At 50.4% G+C, this 16,907-nt stretch overlaps 1 protein-coding gene across 1 annotated transcript in view; it reads right to left on the reverse strand.

Moving 5' to 3' along the window:
- The window catches only part of MXRA8 (matrix remodeling associated 8), a 32,683-nt gene that overhangs the window by 499 nt on the left and 15,277 nt on the right, over positions 1-16,907 (reverse strand). Inside the window, exons 5-9 of the mRNA XM_019511837.1 lie at positions 15,465-15,917; positions 6,499-6,657; positions 5,844-5,874; positions 4,374-4,450; positions 2,697-2,774 (exon numbers count right to left, since the gene is read on the reverse strand). Coding sequence (XP_019367382.1) covers positions 2,697-2,774; positions 4,374-4,450; positions 5,844-5,874; positions 6,499-6,657; positions 15,465-15,917 — 798 coding nt within the window. The remainder of the gene's footprint in view (positions 1-2,696; positions 2,775-4,373; positions 4,451-5,843; positions 5,875-6,498; positions 6,658-15,464; positions 15,918-16,907) is intronic.

Below are 16,907 nucleotides of genomic sequence, written 5' to 3' on the forward strand. Positions count from 1 at the left end.
ACAGCTGCTATATACCCCCCACCCCGCTCTGTAAACATCTGTTATAAGGCCCAGCTGTTTCTGGGGTGTATTTGTGGGTTTAGGAGAAGGAGCCTCAGCTGAAAAGGTGGCCCAGGATTAAGCCTAGAACATAGGGGCCTGTCTCCTCAAGCTGCATATCAGATCTTCAGAAGGAAATAACACTGTTTCTCCCTATTGTGATAACCTGATGAGGACAAACACACAGTAACGACCCCTCCAGTGATGGAACTGTATAAAATGTCTACATGCGGTGAGCCAGGCTTCAGCTCTTTGTGAAAATAGCTCAGAGCCTTGTCCAGACCAAGGAGTGAATGGAGAGCCTTTCATCCAGCCCCTTTTGAGCTGCCTTCTCCCTCACAGTCTTACTAGCTCAGGTCAGCGACATGATCCGATTCCAGGTGAAATGGATGCAGGTCAACCCTATAGGAAAAACCTATCCTCAGACAGAAAGTCCATCGTTCCGGACAATGTATAGAGCCTCTTGCTATATGGGACACAAGGTAGCCTTTATTTCCTAGGGAACCCCCACTGACTTCTTATCTTGGTGACACTGATACAATTAATTGTTATGCTGGTGTGACTGGAGTGAGACATGGTCCTGGCTGGTCCCTGCAGAATCCAGGCAGAGCTAGCCTGGTGACTCCATCCAGAGCAAAGGCAACCTGTGTGATCTCCTAGGCCAGGGGTAGGCAATGTTTTTTGGCTGGAGTGCCAAAAAAACTATAGTGTCTACCTTGGAAGATGCCGGAGTGCCGGCATGCCAGAAAAACAAAATGGGGGGTGGCATCTGGCAGGACACACTGCATATTAGTATATTTAATAATCATAAATGTTGCCTTTGTTGTTGTGTATTCCTTTTTTGTTGAGCATGTTGCAACGAGGAGAAAAAAGAGGCAAATAAGAGAAAGAGGAGAGAGAGAAAGAAAAAGAAAAAGGAGAGCAGAGAGAGAACCAGACACACGCACAAGCACACAGAGAACCACGTGCACACACACAGAGAACCAGAAGACGCCCAGAACAGACACGTGCACACACACAGCCAGAACCAGACACGTGTGCACACACAGGCACACAGGACCAGACAGAGGCAGACAAACGCACAGAACCAGCTGTGCGGGCGCACGGAGCTGGGCCACTGGACAAAGTCTGACCCAACAGTGCCCTGGTCCCACCAGAGCCCCTGTGCTTCCCTGGGGAGCCAGCCCTTGGGCTGCAGTGCAGCTGGCCGGGGTCCCAGCCCAGAGCCTGCCCATCAGCCCAACCACCCACCCACCCTGCACAGCTAAGCCCACAAAAGGAGCAGTACTCCTGGCAAGGGGCAGCGCCAGCCTCATCCTGGTGGGGGGCTGGGTTGGGGCTGAGCTTGGAGCAGGTGGGAGTCAGGCGGGCTCAGCTGCAAGCCCTGCTGCAAGCAGCCCGGGCTCCGTGGTTGGCAGCAGCTACCAGAGCCTGGGTCAGCTGCAGCTGGGAGGCTGCAAAGAGCTGCTCCGGGCTCCAGCATCAGCTCCATATCAGCAGGTGCACGCGCTCCTCGGAGTGGACAGTGGGGATAGGGCCTGAGGCAGCACAGCCCCCCCGCTGTCTGAGGTGCACGTGTAGTCTCCGCCAGCATGGAGCTGATGCTAGGGCTGTGGAGCCTGGTGCAGCTGTTTGCAGTGCCCACTGCCTGCTGCAGATGCCCCAGGCTGGCTACAAACAGCTGCGCTGGGCTCCGTACCAGCAGCGGGGAAGAGGCCGGGGTTGCACTGCCTCAGGCCCCTCCCATACCATCCGCTCCAAGGCACCCGCGGGTGTGGAGCTAATGCCGGAGCCCAGAGCAGATGTTTGCAGCCTCCTGGCTGCAACTGGCCCAGGCTCTGGGTAGCTGCTGCCAACTATGGAGCCTGGTCTGCTTGCAGCAGGGCTTGCAGCTTTCCAGCTGCCTGCTGGGAGCAACCCGGGCTTCATGGCTGGCAGCAGCTGCCTAGAGCCCAGGCTGGTGGTGGTGTGCTGAGCAAAATGGCCTTATGTGCCGTGCCCGGCACACGTGCCGGGGGTTGCTGACCCCTGCCCTAGGCTATCACCATCTGAATCCCATCTCCATGGCACAGATAAGGTTCAAACACCAAATTACAGGAGAGACAGGGCCTGTTTCCCTTCTCACTTAGTGCCAGTTTTTCATCTGTGTAACTCCACAAAGTCACTCTGGATTTATATTGACCTACATGTCAGGAGAGTCATGCTCACAGGGGGTTGTTTGCCTTCTTTGGATGATGCAGATGACAACCATAAATGAAATTATCCCCTTGTGCAAGGAGTGATTCATTCCTCACCACTATGGGGGCATATTTCTGCTGGGGCATCTGTGCCCAGAGAAGCATTCATCTCCGAGACACTATGTGTTGGGGGAAAGGACATGGGAGAGAGGATTTCCATCTCCATTACATAGTCCCCTCCAGAAAAGAAAATTCTACTCATGTGCTGCCAAGGGCTTTTAAGGAGCCTAATCACCACTTCTAGCTTGTGGCTTTCTGATGAAAGAAACCAAGCAGAACCAGCTCCTCATTCCTGCTGCCATATGTCAGGATGTTTAGACATTCTTCCTCCAGCTGTGGCTTGGTCTGCTGGCATTATGGTGTGATGCTCCCCTCTTCCTCCCTCCCACCAAGACCATCCAGCCTACAGGTCATTATTACCTTTGTCTAAGTCGATGTTCTTTGCTGGGAGGGTCCTGGCTTGCTCGGCCTTCTCCTTCAGTATGTTATTTTTGTAATCTGCACGAGAAAGGAGTGCAAGTCAGATCCTGGCTTCCACCAAGGAAATGGGAGAAAACTAAGCTCTGCAGGGGGGACCATAGCATGATTTCTGCCCTGAAGAGCATCCTGCCTGCTTCTCTGGACCTGTCGTACCAGGAAGTTACTCAGCTGCTGGGCAAGGAGAAATCAGATACCCCAGCTTAATTACAAGTACATTGGTTTCCTGCCTTTAATAATTGCCCCAGATGCCTTTGTCTGCAGCAGAAGGCTCTGGACAAACCAAGTGGAGGCCTTCCCTGACAGAGATATTTAAGGTATTTTGTTCACGGGGGAAGTCTCATAAGATTCGCCCGCAGGAAAATGCTGTCACCGTCACTGGAAGCTGCCCAGGGTGACTTATCCCAGATCTGAACTCCCATCCCAGACCCTGCCTGCTGCAGAGAATTCACCCCAGAGCCTACTCTTCGGAGCACCCCAGTTCTTTGTTACTGCATTTCATGCACCCTTTTGTTTTGGGATTTTGTAGCAGGATCGCTCTAGTTCAGGCTGTAAGGCTGGGCACTTGGTGATCTTACAGGCCCCATCTCTCCCTCTCTAGATTGTTCTTCCCGAACGATGCTAGCGAGTTAACTGCCATCCAGAGAGTTACACCAGGGGTGCATTTGATCTCTTTGTGTCCTTAGGAATGTCACCTGAGAGCCAACCCTCCCTGAATGTGAAAGGTGAGCAGGCCACCTGATTAATCACCCAAAGGATCAAAACAGGGCCACAATTTCAAGCATCCACCTCCAGGTCTGTTAAGAGCCCCAGGGCATACACATACAACCACACAGTCACCCTTATGTAAACTACCACTGGGTCTTACTTGCTTCCCTTCATTTCAGCATCTTTTGAGCGACCTTGAGCTCCACTGCAGAGATTCTGAATTTTTCCCCTTCTACAACCCTCCCACCCCCTCCTCATAGGATACACCCTGTGTCCTCTTCCTCCACTGCCAAATAAGCGCCCCAGGATCGGCATGATGGTGCACAAGATTTCATCACAAGTGGCTGAGTAAAGTTTCCTAGTGTGGAAGACTGGAGGCAGGGATTGGAACTAGCTCATGGCTCTCCTTCCTCCCAGTCAACAGCTCCTCACACAGTCCCCTGGGACAGGTGCGGAGGTGTTGTAGACAGAGCTGGCAACTGCTGAACCAGGATGGGATGTCCTTCTCAGTGTACCCTTGGAGAAGCTACTCGGTTGGTTTATACGGCTTTTTGCCAGTCTCTGACGTGGGGGTGATAGTTCCCGTGACATCAAAATGCTTTGAGATTCTTGGGTGGGAGACCCAATAAAGTAGGACCATCATACTTCCAAATCCAAGAGTGAAACCACAGAGTTTCACCTGGTTTCCACCAAAAACCATAAAACACTTAAAATCCCCATCATCTCGAGCCCCCTCCTCACCCAAGCTTGTGGGTGCAGATTGCCAAAGCTGCCAAAAGATTTTGGAAGTTCAACCCTCACTGAAGTGAAGAAGAATCTGGTCCTCAACCGTTGGGGAAAGCTCAGTTGTGATGAGTTTTGGTCCACAGGTTGCAAGGTGTTGCTTGAGATGCTTCCTGACCCAACACTTACCCAGCCTTATGTCTTCACCCTTATATCGGGTCAGGTCCGTTGTGTCAGCCATAAATTCTTTGAGATTTACATCTTTCCTGATAAAGTGAACAAGAAAGTAATTGTCACATACTTTCTATGTCTGGTGCCACAGGCTCTTTTCATGCTTGCCAGGTCATTTTTCTTTTCCCATCATCCCTCTCCCATCACCTCTGATTCCCATCTTCCAGCCATTTACAATTCTGCTGGTGACTGTAGAGGATTTTAGCTGTACTACCCATACTGAAGATAATGGGAGATCTGTGGTTCAATCATTCTTTGTAATTTAACCTTTTAAAAATGACTGCTTTAATAGTTCTGTCATCATCTTAACCTTTAGATGTGACCCAAATGGAAAAGTCCTAAGAAATTTAATGGAAATGCTGCTTAAAACTTGTTGATACTATAATGTTATAGAGTTCATCTCAAAATGTTGTGGCTGCTGCAGGACAGGTGGGAGATGACATATTCCAGTGGTCAGGAAGCTCCCATACTAATCCTGTCCTTGCCACTGGCTTGTTGCATGACCTTCTGCAAGTCACTTTACCTCTTAGTGCCTCCATTTCCCCTCTTCCTTTGTCTGTATTGTCTATTTAGGCTGCAAGATCTTTGCAGCAGGCACTGTTTCTCTCCATGTGTATGTGCATCACCCAGCATGATCAGCCATGGCACTCAAATGGGACCTCACAGTGCCATTCTAATGCAGATAATAATTAAGAACAATATTCCTGTTAAATTTTATAACATCTTCCAAGAAGAGGACAAGACACAAGGCAGTGGGTTCTTGATGAAAGTGTACACCCTCCTACTGAAGTCATCATTTCCTTCTCTGAGACCAATGGATAAGCCACCAGCTTCTCCCATCCCATATCATCTAAATGTCTGTTTTCCTTTACAGAGGACAAATAGATAATCATAAGTCATGGAAATGGGTCAAAATATGAAGAAAACCCAAGGCTAGCTCTGGGGCATGGAGTCAGGCCTGATTCTAGGATAACCACGGGAGTATTTGCAGCAGATGTAAACAGTTTTGCCTCTACTTCATTGCTAATGAAGCATTATTCACTGGTGGATCAGTCCCTAGTGTGTTAGGGCAGAAGAAATCCAGTTGCCAAGTCTGCTCCAACACCTCCTTTTATGCTTTGGAAAAATCAAAGCTACTTGCCAGGATGCACCATTATTTTCTGTGCATGCAGTCCCAAGTACACAATAACAGTAACAATTATGGGACATTGCAGGCGAGTCAACTACGAGGTAGCAGCAGTCCTATCGAATGATACGCTTATTATGTGGCTGCGCACATCACAGTCGCATCCTCTAGTGGTGCCAAGCTCTTCCAAAGTGAGTAGAAGTACCCCAATGCACAGCAGCTGACGCTGGGACCACGTTCTTTAAGATGCAACCTTTCACCCCATTTGGTATTTTATTCCCTTAAAGCAGATCCCAACTTACTCTCCGTGTTTCTTCACATTGTACTCGTAGCCTAGAGGGGGGAAGAGATGCACACAGTGAGCAATTTTATGCAATCCACCCATTCTCACCCACTCCTGGCACTGGTGGGGATGAAGAAAAACAATAACATCTAGCCCTTATGCAGTACTTCTTATCACGGTGCTCCCAAGAGACCCACGTCTTCCCCATCCCAATCACATTCCCTTCCTGAACGCATCCCAGCCTCATCACTCCTGTGCACCATCCAACCTGCCCCTCATCTCTAGGGCTCCCAGGATGAGTGATGGCTAGTCTTCAGGACCCTTACTCATCTCTGGTATTTAGTCCACGCAAGGCTGTGGATGCTACTAACACTTTGATTAGTCCTAAACATGTCTACACCACATCCCTGGTACTGCCTGCTCTCACGTGCCAGCTGGCTGCCCTGGAGTTTTACATCTGGATGAGCAAAAAGTGGAATCAGACCCTGTTGGTTTTTATAGCCATGTCAATGAAGAGCCTCTCAGAGCCACCTCCTGCAAGAACTCCCAGGTACCACACAACACCTTGTTGCCCCCAGCACTAGGCTCAGCACCAGGGTGGGTTTGCTTGCTGGGACCCTGACTGTGGAAACACTCCTGCAGCTCTCGCCACTCCTTGCCGGTGCCATGCTCACCTCTCCGCCGGCGCTTACGGGTGATGAAGACAACAATGATGAGGAGGATGATGAAGAGGAGTAGTGTGGCCAGGATGTAGCCCAGCTGCTGGATGAAGTGTGCCCGGCTCTCGGGGATGATAACATTTATCACATTATGGCTCTTGATGATGTTGGGGTCTAGGATTGGAGGGAGAAAGCAGGACAGACTAAGGCAACAGCAGGCATCACATGGAGCACAGCAAAGCACTGACAGGTCCTGTCTGACGTCCTGCTCAAAGGCCATTTTTTAAGGAGCTAAGAGTGTGTTCAATGAGAGGAGTTATTCCTCACACCCCCTGGTAGATCCTGAGGGGTGCAGAGTGGCTACCACTGAAGTAGCTGCATTTCAGGGAGGAAGGGGCAGGTGATCCTCAGACAAAGGTAGCCCCTATTTCAACACCCTCTCATTTTAGATCTGCTTCCAGAGCTGACATTTTGGTGGCTTGCCCCCTTGGTACAAAGGGACAAGCTAAAACCCAGGACTCAACCTCAAAGCCCAGTGGGACAGCAGTTAATACTTCTCTGTTCGGCAACACCGGGAGGCATTGACTGAGATCAGGCCTCACTCTGCTAGGAGCTGTACACACCCCCTCTCACCTCTTTGGACGGTTCACGTGAGAGGATCATTCTCCCCATTTGGCAGGGAGGAGCTGAGTTACCGAGAGATAACAAGGTCAGCCAGAGGTTGGAACTGGCCCCCAACCCTGTGAGATCCACACCAACACGTGCACTGCGAGGCCCTCATCCCTCTCTGCCATACCATATTTCAATAACCTCAACATCCCCATGTGTTTAAAATTCCTGGGGTTGCACGGGGAAGCAGGCTGCAGCTTGTGCTGCTGATTCCTGTGCTTGGCGCGCTGCTCCGACCGAGTGCACGAGGGGAGCCCAGCACGGGGCCTGGCAAGACAACCAGGTATTGCTGGGTGAGGCCGCAGCTACCCCACCCGCTCCCTGCAGACATACGCACAGCACCGCTCTAGCTCCAGACAGCGCGAGTATGAGCAGCCCGGTCCTGCCGAGTGGCATAATTTATGGAGTGGAAGGAATGTCTGATGCCAAAGAATGAGTTTTCTTTTAAGGGAAATAAAATACATATTAAATAAAAGACCAAGCCAGGAGTCTGTCCCGGTGCTGGGCATAGCAGTTTCCCAGGTCAGATTTCTCTTTCTCCATGCAGAGAAGGGGGAAAAAAATTAAGCCTCTGTATGTGGAAGGAGCTATGGGGCCATGCTTTCAAAACTTAAGCCTCTGTCAGCCTGGAGCTATGGGGCCATGCTTTCAAAAACAGAAAACAGACATAAAAACTCAGAGCCAAGTCTGCTTGCAAGAGTAAGGGGCACAGTAGATCCCACCAGGTCCTCCCTGTGCCGGGGGAGAGACAGCAAAGCCCCCATGCCCAGCGAGCTGGGGAGGGGGAGACTTCCCTTGCAAGCAGAGTTCAAAGGGAGACTTTCTCCTGGAGACGGAGGGAGCCCACACAGCACCAGGCAGGCAATCTAACTTACAGGCCTCTCGGGAGTCACCTCCCCAGACAGTGCAAGAGGAGAAGGGAAAAGGAAGGCAGAAACCTCCATACAGTGACTGTGCCTTTTAGTCTACCCAGGCTGAGTTTGTTAAGGGCTGACACAGGGACTTAGGAGCCAGGAATCCTGGATTTACCTTGGAGGCTACTGCCACTGCATGGCAAGCTCCCTGTCTGCATGCTTGACAATTAGCTCGGGATCAAATTCTGTTCACTGCTGCCCCCCACCCCTGTTGAGGAGGGTACGTGGGCTGCTTAGCTTGGCATAGATAGCATGAGTGAGAGCAGAACATGGCTCAGAGTTTCCTCTGCAAGTTTGCTTGCGTGTGTGTGAGAACAGGAGCTAACGGCACAGACAAATGAGCTCCCAGGAGCCACGCACGCTTCCCCCTGCCCAGGAAGAAACTCCATCCTTCTGCTGACGCTTGCGGCCTGCATCTGTCCGAAGCAGGGGCTGTGCCAAATCGGGCAGCAACTCTGTGGCCCAGACTAAATGGTTCCCAGGATGACGTTGAAGCCCCCCCACCCCAATTTGTTTTACTTAGCACGCAGCCCCCCAGGATCTGACCCAAGCTGCCCCAGCTTTGCCAGCACAGGTTGATCACCCTGACGCTTTCTCAGTCGTTCTGCCTTAAGTGGAGTGCTGCCCCCGGTGTCCCTGAAGGGCCGAGATGATCGCCTGCAACAAAAGTGTCACTGTGGAGCCTCGCCAGTGAGTTCATCATAACTCCAACAGCTGGTTTTGCTTTTCAGGCCGTTTGGGAACGCTCTGAACTATTCAGCTCCATTGCAAACACAGTCAAGGTCCAGAAACTCCATATCCCCTACAATTAACAAACCACCGAGAGTGCGGACTGTGCCTGGCTCTGTCCAGAACCCCAATTACAGCAGGCCTAATTTAAATAGCCCACTAAGTCAATCAGCCAAACTTTAATTAAACACTCGAGTGATCCAGGGCTCCTGGGGACTGGGACGCACTCAGCTAGAGTAAAATGGAAAATTAAGGCAGTGAGGAATCAGGAAACCTTATAGCTGTCTCTGGGTTAGATCTTGGGGGAGGCAGGGAATAGGTAAGAGGAACTTCTCTGGTGTTTGCTTGGTGAGAAAATCCTACAAAGAAGGAAGAACTTGGTGAGGTGGGACCAGGTCGAGCACTACGCTGCTTCCCTGAGCATCAGTGCAGGGTGTTTGGGTGGTGCTTCCTAATGATGGTGGTAAGTGCGACTGGCAGGCAGACATAGCCCTAGCCCGCAGGCTGTGCCCTGCCGAGGCTGCGGTACACAGGCTGGCGAGTTAGACTAATGGGATCAGCGGGTTGCAGGGGACCTCAAGGTCCTTTCCTCGGATGTTAGTTGTTTTCCTCTCATGATGCTCTACAGGTTGCAGAAGGGATGAAGCTCCCCATCTCCTCCTGCCAGACCAGCCTGCCCAAGGTCGGATTCAGCCTTCATTTTCATCTTCTTGTCACAAGGCATAAATCATTACGATCTGGGAAATAAACTGCGACTAATGTGTTGCTGAAAGTGGCAAAACGTTCTGGTACCTAGAGCAGGGGTCCCCAGAGAAGGGTTGGCTGCTGGACTGGAAGTCCAGAAGTGACTGGCATGCTGAGGACCGGCAGCCTTTTTTTTTTATACCGAGTATAAAAGCGTAAGTAATTTATACTGAGTATAAAAAAGGGTTGGCTGCCTGCCCGCAGTATGCTGGTCACTGCTGGTCCACAGTTTGCCGGTCTGCAGCATAAGTTTGGGATTCTGGGAACCCGTGACCTAGAGGCAGGGCAAATTGGACAGACACACAAGCGCCTGTTAGTCTTCATTAAACTTTGTGAAAGAAATGTGGTTAGATGTGGGCCTAAAATTGTATATCCTGGACCTGCATGCACCCGAACCTCCCAGGAGAGATTCAGCTCCAAGCTTCTTAAGATGGGCCTCTCATTTCAGTGGGTCGGACCAGAGCAACAGATACCCTCAAGCTGCAGACAAGGTCAGATCCAGTCCTCAACAAGGAATTCACTCTCGTGACAACTTTAGACACGGGGGACAGGTCTTCCATTCTTTTCATTCCTGGGAGGGTAGACACGCGGAGAAAGGGACCTTTAAAATCATCTAAGACAAATATCATCTTTAGGCTGTTGTGCGTCTCAGTTTCCACATTTCAAGGAGGGGGGATGGCTAATTTTCTCTCTATAACTGCTAAGAATGTTACTTAAATACCGTGAAGCCCTAGCAAGCCTGGCATGAGAGGCACTGCTGAGATGCTGGCGGCTCTTGGCTATGGGACATGGGAGTTTGTTTTGCTTGTAAAAAAAGGAAAGAAAAGAAACATACTGTGGTAGATGGGGCCAAAAAGCTGCAAGCCAAACCTGGGCCTTGCTGATGCCAGCAGCAAGACTGGAAAAGCAAGAGGCTCAGCAAGTGCTGTCTGGTCGGATCGGCTTGCCCTTCCCTCTTTTACTGCTGTTGCTCGATGCTGCGCTGGCAGCTGCTGGCTGGCACTGCCGGGGATGGACTGAGTAGCTTTTGTCACCACAGTCAGGCCAAAAATAAAACACTTGCTTGAAGAGCTGTAAACATGGTAAACAGCAGTTGGGCTGTAACAAATCTTGAGATTATTAAAGGCTGCCGTAGCTGCTGTGCAGAGGCAGCAACCGTGTGGGCAGATGTTGGAGCCAGGTGCCAGCCTTTGTAAATGCGGCTGCCCTTGCCTTCCCATGCTATCGCCCACTGCACAGAGGAGGGCTTCAGTTGTTGTCAACTCCAGGAATTTCAACCACATAGCGAGTGATGGAGCCTCTTTGAAAGGGCTTTGGGCTACTTGTGGTTTATATTATGAGGCTATACTAACCCCCGTAGGTTACGCAGCACTTTTCTTCAATAGATCTCAAAGCATTTTTCAGCAGGGAAACTGAGGCTGGCCCAGGTCACTTCGAAGCCCAGTGACAGAGCCAGGAACACTTCTCTATATAGTTTCTAGTACATTTTCTTCTGTAGCTTAGTCTTGCACCCAGGTGTAAGCTTTGGTGATGCAACTTTCTGCTGGGAGCAAGACCCAAACTTGCTGGATTATACAATCCAGTTCGTCATTCCCAAGTTCCCCAAAACATTCTGCACAGTTCATCCAAACAAGCCAATGCCAACGTAGCCAGCAGTGAAAGAGTTGCTAAGCTGGTGCTCTCACAAGCCAGACTAACTGATGGCGATACACGAGGCTCCAAACCCTGCCGTCCGATCCTTAACACATGTACAGCATATGGCACACCACTGATGTCCACCGGGAGTTTCATAAACCCAGGTTAAAGGACTTGGGGCCAGCCATGAATGTAACCTAGCATCCGTATCCAAAACGAAGTATCTGATGTCCACCGAATAATCTGCTTTAGTTGTTCCCCCACCCCAGAATTAACCTTTCTACTCTGTTTCAGCTGCTACCATCCCCTAGCCATTTTGCCCCATGCATGTGGCTCTCCTTGCTGAAGTTCAGAGCACCACTCTGGACAAAAGTGTCTCATGATGGCTGTTAGTTTTTGTGCTCGTTTCTCGGGGCTGCTATGGGGAGCTATCAGCACTGATTTACCATGGGCTGAGTTTCTGCTGATAAAAGGATGCATTTGGGTGTACCCCCAGCAAACAAAACTCAGCATTTCACGTCCCTCAGCAGTAGAGAAGTAACAGAAGGGGGAAAGAAGGATCCTTTTCCTTCCTTCGCTGTTGATTTGTTTAAACAATGCAGTATCCTGCCCCAAAATTACATTCTTCAACAGAAAACTTACGCAAACCCTGAGGGGAACAGAAGAATTTCAAGGCAGCTTTTACAATTTCAATGAAAACAGCTTGTTACATGTAGTTAAACATCCCACATATACCCACAGGGAAAACTGAGACCGGAGGTTTTGCTCTCTCCAAAGGCAGAATATTCTTACTGGGCAAATTCCACGGCAGTCAGAATGGATAATCAGAAAGGTCCCTTCCAGCCTTCAAATCAGTGGAGCTGGCTGCTGCCGACTGCACTTTTCTAGCCTACTTACCTCAAAGTGAGGGTTAACAGAGAACTGATTTTAGCTGACAGCTGAATTCCTCCCTCTCCCTGAAATGGGATAAGCGTTTAGGTTCAGATTAAAAGATGAGAGCCATCACTTGGCAAATCCCAAGCCAAGATGTGTGACATAAGGGAATCGTTTGGTGATCCCAGCTGAGCCAATTATTTTAGTATGGAGCTGATGTGTAGAAACATGGAATCCAGATGCTTTTACTGCATGCAGACTTTGACCCCCTACTCTGCGAAACTGAAGCACGCATATAGATTTACTCGTTCCAGCGTTTCCACTTGGAGCACCTGATGTGATTAAAGTTCGGCACCTTGTCATGGTAACTATTTGCAGGTTTAGGTTCTCAAGTCAATACAGCTACACCAAAGTGCAGCAGTTGAGGATCTGGCCTTATATTTCCAAATGCCAGAAGGGGAACGAGCATGAATCTGTGAACTATTCTGCAATGAGCAACAGAGATAAAAGACCCTGATTCTTCGCTCAGTTACATCAACGTAAATCCAGTGTTACACCACTGAAATCAATGGGCTTGCTCCAGACTTACACAAGTGTGACCCAGAGCAGAACAGAGCCCAAGTTTATATTTAATAGGAAGATGAAGTTTCCTGCCTGGAAATGGCTCCAGGCCTTGGAGCAACGCCTGGGACCAGAGCTGTTCAATGAGAAAGATTACTATTCTGGGTTTGTTATCTCCTAACATTTAGGCTTATTTTGGGTATCTTTTATTCCTCTGGCCCATCACAGAGCAGGGCTTTGGCGATGGCCTTTCCCTCTGCTCTGGAAGCAGGAGCAGCTCCGGCAAGCTGCTTAGCAGGAAAGGGCTTGGACCAGGCACATGAAACGTTTCAGCTTCTTTCAAATTCCCATTGACTCAGCAGTCTCAGTGCAGTGCTGTCAGGCCGGATAAGCACTCCCTCCCAGGGGGCCCAAGCCCTTCTCACACAGCTCCGGCTCAACCCAGCCCAGGGCAAACCCTACTGTAGGCAGTGGTCTTTGGATCAGGGCCTGTACACAAAGAAGCCATCAGGGAGCCTCCTCAGAGAGATGCTAAGCAAGGGCTCTGCACCAAGAACCTCTATTAACATGCTCTTATAATGGAGAGGAGGAACAGCACAATCTTAGGCCTGATTCTCCTTCTGCTGCAGTCACTGGGAATGCTGCCAATGCACCAGAGTGGGTTCAATCTGCTCTTTCTGGCACTGACCAGAAGAGCCCAATGAATGAGTTAGGACCAATGTCTTCAAAAAGCTAGATGCCTCCTTCACCTGCGCTCTTTTCTGCTATTTCTCTAGGTCATGCTGCACACCCTTTACCCGAGATCTCAAAGTGCTTCAGGAGTTTTAGCCAGTGAAAGATCACATCGCCTCTGCAAGGCAAGGAAATGTTGCTTTCATTCCACACAGGCCCAGGGAAATCACCCCTACCCCACAAAAGCAAGGGCTGCAAGGGTGACCCAAGTGATCTGTTTCAAGTGACAAAGCAAGTCACTGTGGCATGGCCAGTAACAGAGCCCAGGTATCCTGATCCCCAGCTCCAAAGCTTAGACATCATTGCCGCTCGTGTGACTGAAGTGCACTATAAGACCTATGAGCCCACCTGCCATCATTCAAAACAAGGGAAGAAGAGCAGCTCTTTTGTATTCAGTGCCACACACTGTAACAACACATACAAGTGTCCTAAGGAAAAGCTCTGGTGATCCCATTTGCTGAAGTGAAATGAAAATCCATTTAACACTGGGCAGAAAGACGGTTTGTTGCTCCAGATTGAATTAGGGCCTCTGTCTGTCTCCCCTTGGAATAATTCATTCATTCATGCTTCTTGCCCGTCACAAACCCAAAAGTGGGGTTTCTTACCAATGCTATCAATGCTACCTTGCGTATATATAGCACCTTTCAGCCCGAAGTACATAACAGACTTACACTGAAATGCAAACTCTGCAGATACCACTCTACCAGACTCTAGTGCTGGGGTGAGACCAGCAGCCACTGGATGGCATGCAGCAACGCTAAAGCAAGAGCTCGGAGGAACCAGAGCAGAAGATGCATTTGGTGTGACCACAGGACGGCAAAAGGAAGCATAATGTGATTACCCAGAGTCAGTCAGCAATTACACGTACTGGAATTACCATCAGGAGAGCCAAGCCATCAACCAGTGCAATGTAATGAACACAGCTGGCCAAGGCACTGGTGATGAACTTGCTGCTAGGGCCATGTTGGATCCCTGATGCAAGATGCATGACTAGTGAGAGAGTCCTTCCACATGAAACAGGCTTTATCCACGCTCAAGGTTTCTCAAACGCTTGCCCAGGCAGACCCTGTTCAGTACCAGACTAGTGCAAGTAACTACAGGAACACACCTTACTTCTTGTTGGACAATCCCTCAGACTGATATCAGCTGGATGTGGCTCCCTGTGCCAAGAGATGGCAGCTTAAAGGGCACAGACAGAGAGATTGATGTATGAATGCCCAGCCTCTCTGTAAGCTGTGTCCCCCCAGCCATCTCTAGTTGATAGTGCCTGCATTTTCTGGACACTGGCCTGTGTCCCTGTGGAAAGGCTCAGGCCTTGGCAACTGGGGAAAGCCTATTGCTAATGCAGACTAGACCTGTTTAAAAATGGATGAAGCATGTTTAAATTCAGTATTAAGCAGCCAATAAATATTCAACCATGATGAATATTTTACAGTGTTAATAAGGAACTATACCCAGAAGGCTCAAATGTTATTAAACTCTGGGGTTGTATTGCTGGGGGGAGAGAAAGAGGGAGGATTACCAGTGATGAGAGGGCTGGTTTGGGGGCTGGGAAAGCTGTCACATGGTGACTTGCTCCAGACAAACACATGGAAGTGCAAAAATGGTAAATGTGCTGAAGCAGGCACACCACAGCTCCCCAGGGTTTGCTGTAGTCTCTGCTCTGTGCAGATGTGTCTTCCTCAAGCAGCAATGTTTGCCACCCACCAACATCAGGACATAGGGAGGGTTCTTCTCTGAAGCCAGGCATTGATAGAAGAGTGATAGTTTGAGCATCACCTGCAAGGGCCTGCAGCCCCTGGTTCAGTCTGAGGAAGCCCTAAGGGATACTTTAGGGGATACTTATGGGCCTTTTGCAGAGATGCTAAATTATGAGGGCAGAGATGTGCATTGGTCATACCCCTCCCTGTCTCTGGCCTGCCCAGGGAGGACCAAGGACTGCTGTGGGAGCAGAGACGACTTGGCAGTTATTTCTATGGCTGGTGCAGAGTTATTTCTATGTCTGTCCCTTTGAGCTGGAGGGAAGCTGGGCCTCGCCCTCCCTTTTAGCTACCCTCACTGAATTCATGGCTTGTACAGTAGTCATGCCTGTGCAGAGGAACCTCCCCTTCCAAGGCCACCTACCTAGAGCTGGGGCTGTGTTGTGGTTAGTGAGGTTCACCACCTTCTTCACCGGCTCGCTCACAGAGACCTGGAAGATCCTGCGTTCATGCAGGCCACAGTAGTGATGGTGGAGGTGGCAGGAGTATGTGCCCTCATCTGCATTCTCCAGGGCTGAGATCCTCAGCGAGAAGTCGCCCAGGGCAAAGGCAGTCTCGGTGATGTTCATCCTCTGTTGGATAAAGAGCGGCCCATAGGAACGGCCCTCGCCGGAGGCGTACAGGTCAATGAGGCGGTCGGCTCGGTCATGTGGGACCCCCGGGGGCTGCCTGTCCCAGTGGACAACCTGCTGCTCCTCCTCGCTGTGTCGCTCGGTCCAGATATGGTCCCGGTTGATGCAGGAGAGCACCACTGTGCTGCCCCGCAGGGCCACAAGCACCTCCTTCTCACCATCCCAATAATTCTTCACTGCCTTGGCTGCAGGAACAACATAGGGGGCAGCCAGGTGAATACACTGCAGCTCTACTTCACCTACACACAGCCCTGCATGTGCACCCTCACTTTAATTTTATCCCCCTGCCCCCAGTAATACGGCAGCCTCCCTGTCATCCAGTGCACTCTTATAGCACCTTCCCACCAAGGATCTCAATGGGCTTCACAAGCTCAGAGGCGAAATGACTCTCTCAAAGTCAGACCAGGTTGGGTATGGGTGTGGAAGTGCTAGGAGCTGAAGCCAGGTTGCCTACCAGGCCAGTGGACTATCCTCAGGGCCATCCTACCACCCTTGTAGCTAGCAGTCCATGCCTACCTCTACAAAGACAGAGGACTGTTCTCCCTCCAGAGACCAAGCATGGGTTAAGAATAATAGCCTTCAGCCTCAATGTGCTGCATCCCAATTCTCCAAATGCCACATGCAGTTTCCTTCCAGGAAATGCTTTGCTGCCCACAAATGCCCTAATTACTGGAGAAGCTGCAGGATCACTGCTTTGTGCTCTGTTTCATAGTTTCATAGTTTCTAGGGTCGGAAGGGACCTGAGAAGATCATCTAGTCCGACCCCCTGCCATGGCAGGAAAGAGTACTGGGGTCAAACAACCCCAGCAAGGTGTTCATCTAACCTCTTCTTAAAAACCCCCAGGGTAGGAGCCTGCACCACCTCCCTCGAAAGTTGGTTCCAGACCCTAGCTGCCCTGACCGTGAAGTAGCGCCTCCTGATGTCTAACCTAAACCTACCCTCTGCCGGCTTGTGACCGTTATTCCTGGTCAGTCCTGGCGGTGCTCGGGGGAGCAATGACTCCCCCAATGCCTGCTGATCCCCCCTGACCAGTTTGTAACAGGCCACAAGATCCCCCCTCAGCCTTCTCTTGTGGAGGCTGAACAGGTTCAGGTCCCGTAGTCTCTCCTCATAGGGCCTGCCCTGCAGTCCCCTGATCATGCGAGTGGCCCTCCTCTGGACCCTCTCTATGCTG

Source organism: Gavialis gangeticus, unplaced genomic scaffold, assembly GCF_001723915.1.
Source record: "Gavialis gangeticus isolate Ggan-Ray unplaced genomic scaffold, GavGan_comp1, whole genome shotgun sequence".
NCBI lineage: Eukaryota > Metazoa > Chordata > Crocodylia > Gavialidae > Gavialis > Gavialis gangeticus.